The sequence below is a fragment of the Crocuta crocuta genome, unplaced genomic scaffold (genome assembly GCF_008692635.1).
Source record: "Crocuta crocuta isolate KB4526 unplaced genomic scaffold, BGI_CrCroc_1.0 scaffold114, whole genome shotgun sequence".
Classification (NCBI taxonomy): domain Eukaryota; kingdom Metazoa; phylum Chordata; class Mammalia; order Carnivora; family Hyaenidae; genus Crocuta; species Crocuta crocuta.
Genome location: NW_027530000.1, coordinates 394164 through 404485, shown reverse-complemented (window position 1 = coordinate 404485; position 10322 = coordinate 394164). Strand labels below are relative to the sequence as shown.

At 64.8% G+C, this 10322-nt stretch overlaps 1 protein-coding gene across 4 annotated transcripts in view; it reads left to right on the top strand.

Annotated features, from left to right (window-relative positions):
- Nucleotides 1–10322, top strand: part of GALNT9 (polypeptide N-acetylgalactosaminyltransferase 9) — a 34096-nt gene that overhangs the window by 22118 nt on the left and 1656 nt on the right. For all 4 annotated transcript variants that reach the window (XM_077763567.1, XM_077763571.1, XM_077763570.1 and 1 more), the window contains exons 6-9: nucleotides 4379–4564; nucleotides 6779–6916; nucleotides 7698–7793; nucleotides 9940–10107. In XM_077763567.1, the coding sequence (XP_077619693.1) occupies nucleotides 4379–4564; nucleotides 6779–6916; nucleotides 7698–7793; nucleotides 9940–10107 (588 nt within the window). The remainder of the gene's footprint in view (nucleotides 1–4378; nucleotides 4565–6778; nucleotides 6917–7697; nucleotides 7794–9939; nucleotides 10108–10322) is intronic.

Here is a 10322-nt window from a genome sequence, read left to right as displayed (position 1 = left end):
CTCCGTGGATGCGCCCAGCTGCAGTGGGCGTGGTGTGGGGGTCGTCACCTAGGAGGTACGGCCTCACCTGCACCTGAGGACAGAGTGCGGAACACGCAGCCACGCCCTCGGGTGGTGTCCAGGGGACAGCTCCTGGGCCAGAGGAGGCGCCCCGAGGGTGGAGGCGGGGAGAGAAGCCTCACGCACTCAGCGCAGCCGCCCCCAGACTCCGGCCCAGCCGCCCCCGGTGCACACAGCAGACCCCCTGGAGGCCGTGTTAAGACCCTCTGACTCAGCAGGTCAGGTCTGCAGCGGCCGCGTTGCTGGGGCCCCAGTGACGCTGCTGCTGGTCCTGGGACCCCGCTGTGAGAACCACTCGCTCAGAAGGAAGGAGGCTACTTTTCTCTTTTTTTGTTAGCGTTCGGCACGTTGAGGGGAACAAACGGCTGGAGCTTGGAGTGAAAGCCGCTCGCGGTGTCTGGGTCTGGCGCCGGAGCCGAGCAGGAAGCAGCCGTTTGACCGCATGTGTGTGCGCACGTGCCGTCCCGGGAGGGCGCTTTCTTGTCCGGGATGTTCGAGCTGAGCCCAGCTGAGCCCTGGGAGACGCCGTTCCAGCGCTGAGCCCAGTCAGCTCTGCCCCTGGGGCCACATCGTGCCTGGCGAGTGAGGTCCGTGTGACGAGAGGGAGGTGACAGCCTGTGGCTGCAGTGGACCCGGGCTGGGGGCGGGGGGTGGGGCAGCACGGAGCTGATTATAAATCTTTTAAATTAGGTTCAGATGGGAAATCTCTAAAAGTCGTGCGTGCAGTTTTCTCCTGAGTGACGGAGTGGTTGCTTGTTAAAGGGGGAAACTGCACTTCCCGAGAGGAAGGTGGGGGCCGGGCGCCTGCTGGGTTTGCACCAGGTGCGGTGGCCTGTGCGGCTGGATCTCGGCTGGGCCTCTGGGCTTCCAGCCTCTTGTCTGAAGGCCCGGGTGAGGAGGCTGGGCTTGAACCTCATCCTAAAAATAGTGCTCTGCATAGGCCCTGGATAGGCATGCTGGTTGTGGATGGGCGGACGGACAGGTGGGGGGGGGAGGGACGAGTGGATGGATGGGTGGTGAGTAGCCGGGGGGCGCATGGGAGTGTGGGTGAAGGAGTGGATGGGGGATGGCCAGGTGGGTGGGGAAGGACGTCTCCTCAGGTGGGCTGATCGAACACTCCGTCAAGGCGTCTCCTGAAGAAACAGTGTCACCAGGGGCTGAGGGCCATGCTCAGAAAGTCCTTCCTGCCTGAAGTCACATCAGAGCGCCCGGGGACACCCTGCGGAGCCTTAATTTAGACGCCGAGTGCACCTGCACACACGGTGATGCCGCCCGGAGCAAGGGATGATTCGTGTCCCTGACAGCCTGTGCTGTGTCACCTGCAAATCCCACGAGTGGAGGGTGACATTCCGGCCGTTCTGCCGCAGTGGCTGGGAAGGCGCCCAGCCTGTCAGACCCGCAGGTCCCAGGGCCTCCGTGCGGCATTTTCTGCGGAGCGTGTTCTCCAGACAGCAAGGAGGGCCCCCCAGGAAGACCCCCTCCACGGTCCACGCCTTCACCCTCACAGCAGCACGCTCTGAGTTTGCCCGGAGGCGGGAGTCTTCCACCTAGGCTGTCCTAGGCTGCATGGTTTGCACACTTAAGAGCCCCTCAGGCCTGCTGTTTGCTGTCCCCGGGCATCGGCTGGCCCAGGAGGACACTCCTCACCCTCAGGACAGTGAGGTCCAGGAGTCACGTTGTCAGATACGGAGAATTACCAGACATGGTTAATACGCCGGCCGGGCTCTTCACTCGCAGCTGGAATCAGGGACCGGCCTCCCCGCCTGCCTCGGCCACGCAGCGCAGGGCCTGCCCCCTGTGAACGCCCGTCATGGCCACGTGCGTCTGAGCGCTCGCGAGTCAAGCCCGTGGGGGCAGCCCTCCTTCCTGAGCAGTCCTGGGGTGGGTGTGGCCCCAGCCCGACCCGCTGCCCGCCGCCCAGCGCGTCCCCGCACTTCGGGGCTGCTGGGCTGGCCTGGGTCGGGGCCAGCCTCTGCTTAAAGGGGCGGGCTGTGCCCANGGCCAGGGGCTCGTCCGCACTGCTCACAGGCCCAGGCCACCCTGCGGATCCGGGAGCCACCGTGGGAGAGCAGATGGCCCCTCGGTGTCGGCCCACCACCCACTGCATCCAGCCTCAGACAGAGCGAGGTGGCCGGGTGCTTCGGCGTCACAGAGACGCCCTGGAGAGCTGCTGTGGAGTGCCACCCAAGTCAGCGGGCATGAGCAGGGCTGTCCTGGGGGGCGGGGACGCCCCGGTCACTGGCACTAATGAGGCTCTTTGGCAGCCGTGTCACCTCCCTTAGAGCTTGTGGATTAGGAACCATTTCCTTGCCCATGAAGCCGGGGGCCAACCACGCCCTCTCCGATCTCCGTGGCCGTGTCCTCATGGTGGCAGCCGGGGGCACACGGAGCTGAGTCGACGATCTCCACCCTCGGGAGGGCCGTCCACAGGCTCCGGCGCAGGGAAGAGGCGTGATGGCCGGGCTCCGGGGTGGGGGCTGTGCGCCAGAGCACTGACCCGGGGGGCGCTGCCCTTCCCCCTGCTGTCGGGGTGATTGCGGAGCGAGTGGGGATTTCTTCCCTCTACCCCGAAGTCCTGGGCCCACAGTGCTGCACGTGGGCAGCTCAGGGAAGGCTTCAGGCCCCCTGAACCTCAGGCACCGTCGCCCTCGCCCCCGGCCCTGAACTCCCTGCGGGCCCAGCGCGGGGCCCAGCGAGAACGGCCCCAGTTCCCCCCGTCTGGAAACGCTCTCGCCTTCCTGAGTGGAGGAGACTCTCTTCGTAACAGAGACCGTGGCCGATTTTACCCAAGAAAGACGGATGTCCGAAGGGGCCCCGAGCCCGGCACAGAGCCCCACACGCCACGGTCTGTCGAGCCGCCCTCGTGTAGCTAAGGCCTGAAGCCGCTGAGCTGGACCGAGCGGGGCCTTTCCCGCCATCCTGTCCCATGACCGCGGTGTCCACATTTGAAGCGCGTGGCTGTAGCTAAGGTATCGGCGGCCCAGATCTAGAACATGCCCGTCACCGCAGGAAGTTCTTCTAGGCAGGTCTGGCCGCTGCTAACAGATTCCGAAACATGAATTCGTCCGTCCATTGGACAACCTGTGCTGAGTGCTGACCGTGCTTGCTTTGTCCTGAGAGCAGCGGGTGGGCCGAGGTCCTGGAGTGCACGCCGCAGGGGGACAGACAGACCAGGGAGCACGGGGCCCACGACGGGGCGGCATCTGAGCAGAGGCTTGCGGGCAGGTGCAAAGGACCTGGGGCCGTGGGGAAAGTGGAGGGAGGAAGAGGTGGGGGCGGGGAGCCCCGGGAGCAGCCGGGGGCAGCTGAGGCACGGAGGCCCCACAGGACTCCCAGTGATGGCGGCTGCAGAAGGTGCCGGTGCGGGGCTGTCCCTGCAGGTCTGCCAGGCTCCCACCGTGGTGCTTCGTGTTTGTCTTCTGGAAGGTTCCTGGCTCAGCAAGTGTCCAGCTGCAACCCACCTCCCCACTGCCCTGCATCCTCCCGGGACCAGGCCCTGGGGACAGCGGCCCGTCTTACCCGGGGCAGGGCCCCCATTGTCATCGTGAAGGAGCTGGCGCTGTCCCCTGGGCTCTGTGCAGGGGTGCAGAGGGCGGGTCCCGAGCAGGCTAGGAGCCTAGCAGGGGGAGACTTGGCCGCGTGCTGGGAATCTGTGAGGAACCTACAGCCTCCCCCGCCTGCCCAGACGTGACCTGTGGCGGCCGTGCGAGCTGTCAGGACCCTCAGCTGTGCAATGTCCCCCTTCCCCTGCTTTCTGAAGGCAGAGCTGGGCAGGGAAGGGTCAGGGGTCCCCTGCTATCTTCCTCAGACGAGGGCTCGGCTCCACAGTGAGTGAACGGCAGCCCCGAGGGGGTGTCCGGGTGGTTAGGCTGTGCACTGAGACAGATGAGGGGATGACGGTGCACCTGTGGGCGAGGGTCTTCAGGGACAGTAAGGGACCTCGGGGAGTCCTGCGCCCCAGGAAGCAGCTGAAAGACGCTGATCGTGTGTGTGTGGGGTGCTTGAAGCCGCGTTTGCATGGCCAGCACCTCGGATCGGAGGTGTCTGGAGCGGCTGGCCTGCTCTTTCCAGACTGGATGGCAGGCTTGTTCTCTGGCTGGGGCCGCCGCTGGTGTGAGGTCCCCGGGGCCAGGCCCCCGGCTCAGAGCAAGCACAGGGCAGGGGGCCGGGGGCAGGAGAAATGAATTTGGTAGGAGATCCAGAAGGGGAGGCCGCCTTTCCCGGGGCCGTGGGCAGGGGTGCGGCCCCCGGGCTCTGGCACATGTGTCCCGGGGCCGTGGGCGGGGTGCGGGCGCTCGGACATGCTGTGTGCCCACAGGTGTGGCAGTGTGGTGGCAGCATGGAGGTGCTCCCCTGCTCCCGCGTGGCCCACATCGAGCGCACCAAGAAGCCCTACAACAACGACATCGACTACTACGCCAAGCGCAACGCCCTGCGGGCGGCCGAGGTGTGGATGGACGGCTTCAAGTCCCACGTGTACATGGCCTGGAACATCCCCATGACCGTAAGCCAGGGTGCAGCAGGGAGGGCGGGGAAGACGGGGAGCCCCCCGGAATGCCGGCCCGGGGCTCTCGGGTCGAGGTTTTCCTGGTAAAAGTAGTGCCAGCAGCTGCGAGCGAGGCTTAGCCACTCCCCGGCCTCGCCATGCCTTGTGGGGTCACCACCCAGGACCCGCGGCCGGCGCGGGGACGCACAGACGCTGGTCCAGCTGCAGCCCCGGCTCACCGCCCAGCTGGCACCTCAGGTGCTGTTTGCTCGTGCCTTCCTGTGGCCAGATATGTGTGGTATAGAATCTGCCTTATAGCTTTTTTTCTTTTAAGTTTATTTTTGAGAGAGAGAGAGAGAGAGAGAGAGAGAGAGAGAGAAGAGAGAGGGGGGAGGGGCAGAGAGAGAGGGAGACACAGAATCCGAAGCAGCTCCAGGCTCCGAGCTGTCAGCACAGAGCCCGACGCGGGGCTCGAACCCACAAACTGTGAGATCATGACCTGAGCCGCAGTTGGGTGCTTAACTGACTGAGCCCCCAGGCCCCCCTCCATTTTAGCATTTTTAAACCTTGCAATTCCGAGGCCTTGGGCACACCCACAGTGCTGCACAGCCTTTGACTTACCTAGTTCCAAAAATGTCACCCCAAAAAGAATAGCTGAACCCAGTAAGCAGCTAACCGCCATCTGCCCGTCCCCCAGACCTCAGCACCCGGCTGCCTGCTCGGTCCCTGGATTTGCCTGTTCTGGACGCTTCCTCTAAGTGGAGCCTCTCCTGCTGTGTCTGGCTCTTTGCAATGAGCCTCGTCTCCTCAAGCTCTATCCACACGTGGCAGGTGGCAGGGCCTTGCTGCTGCTTCCTCTCTGTGGCCGGATCACGTTCCACATGTGGATGGACCACGACGGTTTATCCGTCCTTCCATCCGCGGGTACCTGGGTTGCTTCCTGTCTCTTGTTCTGGTCCATGCAGTTTCGACCACATCCAGTTAGGGGTTGCTGTTGGTTTTTCACTTTGTGCTCAACCAAATCCCGTAAATAGCCTGTATTCTGGCTTCTCTTGAAAACCCAGAAGACCCAGCTCCCACGGCCTGTGTGACGGTAATGACGGTGGGTGCCGAGCAGGGGTGGCTCCTTAACGTGGGGTGACATTCAGGCCGCTAGTCCCGGTGCGGCGGCCGTGGAACCAGCCTTCACTCACGTGTGGCTTCCCCGGCCACGGGAGGGTACGAGGCCGCGGGCCCTGGGGACACCCATCCTGGACACGCTTACGTGACCCACCGTGAGCGCGGAGGTCACGTCATGAGCGTGCACACATGTGTAAACCCTCATTTTCCACCAAGGGACCCGACTCAGGAAACACCCCATTACTCCTCGAAAGGGAACCGGGCCGTGATCACCGTGGGGCCTCAGGCCGCGTGCGTGCAGGGTCCGGGGCGCTGAGCCGGGGCCCGCAGACACCCTCCCACATCTCACTGTAGCCCTGCGCTCCCCCCGCCCTCGTGTGAAGGCTGTGAGGGGCTTCTCTGTGGCCACAGCCTCCACGCGGAGGAGGGGAGAGGGGCTCTCCCCGGCGCAGCGCCTCCCCGCCCGGCGTGGCTGGTGTGGGAGCCGTGGGCACCCCGGCCTGGGGCAGGCGCTTGCTCAAACACACTCACAGAGGCTTGGTGCCTGTCACGTGTCGGGGCCCCAAGCCAGATGTGAGGCTCAGCCTGTGGCTTCGTACAGAAAGAATACAGATTCCGGGGAGCTGGACAGACACAAACCTCGCCCAGCAACACCGTGTGACAGTACGCACTGCGTGTCACCAGCCAGGGACACCCACCCAAGCCTGTCGTCCATGCACGAGCCAGCCTCGCCATGGCTGACCGTAGTCTGTAGGTCACACTGATTCCCCACCACGGCTCAAAGCCCCCTGAGGTCACCCTGCAGCATAGACTGCCTGGCGCTGCCCAGACCCCAGGTAAACACCCCCATAATCACGCAGGATATTCTAAGGACGTAGAGGTCATCTCTGGGGGGGAGGGGGCAGGGCAAGCCTTTTCTTTGGAGTGCGCAGGTGTGGACGAGCCAGCACACAGCCCGTGGCTGTCCGCCCAGACCCTTCCCGTCAGGCCCTGGGAGGGCAGGAGGCCCAGCTGGTCCAGCCCTGAGGGTTGGGCTGCCCCCAGGTCCCGGGGCTCCCCCGTCACAGGCCGGGAAGGGCAGCTCCAGCTCGCGCCTTGCCTCCCGCCTCGCAGAACCCAGGGGTGGACTTCGGGGACGTGTCAGAGCGGCGGGCACTGCGCCAGAGGCTGAAATGCCGCAGCTTCAAGTGGTACCTGGAGAATGTGTACCCGGAGATGCGGACGTACAACGACACCCTCACGTACGGAGAGGTACCACCCACCCTCGCCCGGACACGCATGCGCGAGTGCACAGAGCGCGTGAGAGCCCAACTCACGCAGGTGCCCAGCACACACGAGTAAGCACAAGAACACGTGCACGCATTCGCACGCACAAACGTGGATCCCCGAGTGCGTTACACGTGTGCGTAAGTGCACAAATATAAAAGCATACGTTGGCACGCAGTTTTGCTCGTGTGCACACAGATAACACCTTCACTTGTGAGCACAGACCCGAAGGCGCCCGCCTGTGCTCACGGACACGGACATGTACTCGTCAAGACAAAATGTCAGGTGAACGGGTGCCCCCAACCGCGGACATGGACCTGCTGACGCATTTGCGTACACGTAGTCAGGCTCGTGTGCAAACAGAGCACACACAGGCGCAGGCATCAGCAGCACGAGCCCCGCACGTCTGCACCCGCCCCCCACCCGCACGACCACACACACAGCTCTCCTTAGAGCTGGCCAGAGGGTGCTGCATCCCCATGCTGTCACCCTGGTCTGCACTGGCGGGGACGGCAGCTCCCTTCACTCGGGGCTCCTGATGTTCCAGGGGGACCCAGGCCCCACGCTGGGGAAAGCCGTGCACTCTGGCCCTGGGCTCGCGCTCAGTGTGAGGCAAGGAGTGGGGGCGCAGGGGTGGGCAGTGCGGGCAGCTCACGTTTCCCTGCAGAGTGGGCTTCTCTGCCCCTGAGGGGGAGGGGGCAGCCTGGCCTTGGCTTTTGGGACCCGCCTCCCAACAATGGGGTTTCTCCTTTGGTTTCTCTTGCAGGTGAGAAACAGCAAAGCCAGCGGCTACTGCCTGGACCAGGGAGCAGAAGACGACGACCACGCGATCCTGTACCCCTGCCACGGGATGTCCTCCCAGGTACGGGCTGCACCCCCACGGCAGGGGGGAGGGGAGGGGTACGGCAGGGGCGGGGTCGCAGCAGGCTGTGGCTCCAGGCTCTCGGCTGCTCGGAGACCCTCAGGGAACCCCCCGCCCCAGGTAAACTAAGACCAGGGCTTTTGGAGTCAAACAGGCCTTGGACAAATCATGTCACATCCCTTGCCTCAGTTTTCCCGTCCAGCAGATGGGACAATTAAGGTGCTTAACCCGTCAGGGCTGTTGTGTGAACCAAAGTGGATCGTGTGGGAAGGTGTGTGCGGCAGTGTGGACAGAACCTGGGAGGTGCTGAGTTACCACTGGTTCTTACTGGCTGAGCTCCTCCCAAGTGATCTTCCGTCCGGGCTCAGCTCAGACTCGCCCGGAGGGGACCTCACCAACGTGCACGCCGATGCCCGGACCCCAGGCCAGCGGCACCAGGCGGCTCGGGGCGGGTCCGGTGATGCCATCTGGCCCCAAGCGGATCCGCCGCTGGTACAGGCAGCGCTTCTGTTTACCGGAAGTTGGTGCTTTCCAGCCAGACCCCAGACTGCTTTCCCCGGACGTCCCCCCGCTCCCGAGTTGGAGCCGTGCTCTTGGCTCTCAGACGTCCGTCCGGGGGAAGCCCGCGGTGACCCGTGCCGGCCCGGGCAGCTGGAATTCGCCGTGTCCATGAGGCCGCCCGGCGGTTTGTGGCAGGAGAGAGAGGCGAGGCTGTGACGCCGGAGCGGAGAGCATGGTGCCCCCGCCTCCTCCCGCAGCCTCGTGCGGGGCCCCCCGCTCGCCTCTCCCGGTGCTTCCGCGCGGCAGCTCGGGTCCAGAGAGGACAGTCCCCCGCTGGGAGGCAGACGTGGCCTCCGGGAGGGACTCCGGTCCCTGGGCCTGTTCTCTGGCTGGCACCCCACGTGAGGGGCCACACCCTGCTGGGCACCTCTGAACACGCCTGACGGGGAGCCACAGGAGGGCATCGGTGGACCTAAGTTTCCCCCGACGCGTCCTGCGGCGTGGCCCCCCTCACGCGGCTCGCGTGGCCCCGGCCAGGTCCTCGGCCGGCTGCAGGAGCCACTTCTGAGCCCACGCTCACCCGGCGGGCAGGCTGCGCTGGCCGTCAGCTCAGGGGCCCACGGGGCCTCCGCCCGCGGCCTCCCCAGGCTGCCGGTTCAGAGGCAAGCGCCCCGGGATAATGGGGGTGTCACGACCGTCTACACCCGGCCTCAGAAGTCAGACAGCAGCACGTCCGTGATGGCTGCTCACTCCCCAGAAAGATCCAGGGGAGACTGTGGGCCCCCACCCTTCACAGGAGAGTCAGAGTCACCGCTGCGGAGGGTGCAGGCAGGAAGCACCAGTGCAGCTGTGTTCCGTGAGATTGTGCCGGAAAGCACAGCCTTCAGTGGGGAGCCACCGTTTCATTCAGGCAGTGTGTGTGCGTGTGTGCACATGTGTGTGCACATGCATTTCTATACACATGTATGTGCATCTGTGTACATGTGCGCATTTGTGCGTGTGCACACGTGTGTGCACTGTGCACGCTGGACATGTGTGCACCTGTGCATTTGTGCATGCGTGTGTATTGTGTCCACAAGTGCACTGTGCATGTGTGCATGCGTGCGTGTGTGTGTGTGTGCACGCACTTGTGCACAAGAGAAAAAGAAAGGAACAGGACGGGCAGGGAGAGGGGAGAGAGATACAGTTACACCAGTTTGTCAGGCTGTTGAGTGCGAGCCACTTTATAACCACTTTTGTATCGAGTCCACTGGATCCTTATGGCAGGTGCTGGCTGACCTCCTGTTTACAGATGGGGACACCGAGGCACAGAGAGGTGGCGTGACCTGCCCGAGGCCACACAGCTGGGGAATGGCAGGGACCTACAGAACTGGGTTCTGTCGTGAGGGTTTGGTTGTTACTTAGTGGTGTGTTACAAGCAAGGAGGACCGAGTCTTACATGAACTTGGGGCTGCTCTCCGCGCAGAAATGAACGCGCTGGGGCAGATGACGCGCCCCGAGGGCACGTGGGAAACTCCCTCCTCTGAGCGAGAGAAGGGGCCCTGGGAGCCGAGGCCTGAGCGCAGTTCTGCAGAGGGGTCCGGGCTGCGGTGGGGGGAGCAGGGCCGTCGGGCTGGCCGTGCACACCAGCCCCCGGCCCCCGCAGCTGGTGCGGTACAGCGCCGAGGGACTGCTGCAGCTCGGCCCCCTGGGCTCCACCGCCTTCCTGCCCGACTCCAAGTGCCTGGTGGACGAGGGCAGGGGCCGCGCGCCCGCCCTGAAGAAGTGTGAGGACGTGGCCCGGCCGGCGCAGCGGCTGTGGGACTTCACCCAGGTGAGCAGGGCTGCTGCCCGCCCCCCCGCACCCCTCCCCCCCGGGGCCCACATGGGAGGAGCCACGAGTGGGCAGAGGGGCCCTGGGTCTGGTCTCAGCACTGTGGCTGCCCGAACCTCCGCCTCCTCCGGCCTCCCAGGGGGTGTGGGCTGCGACCCCCACCAGGAAGCGCTCCCCGCAGCTGCTGGCCAAGCGGGGCCAGGCAGGACTCCTGC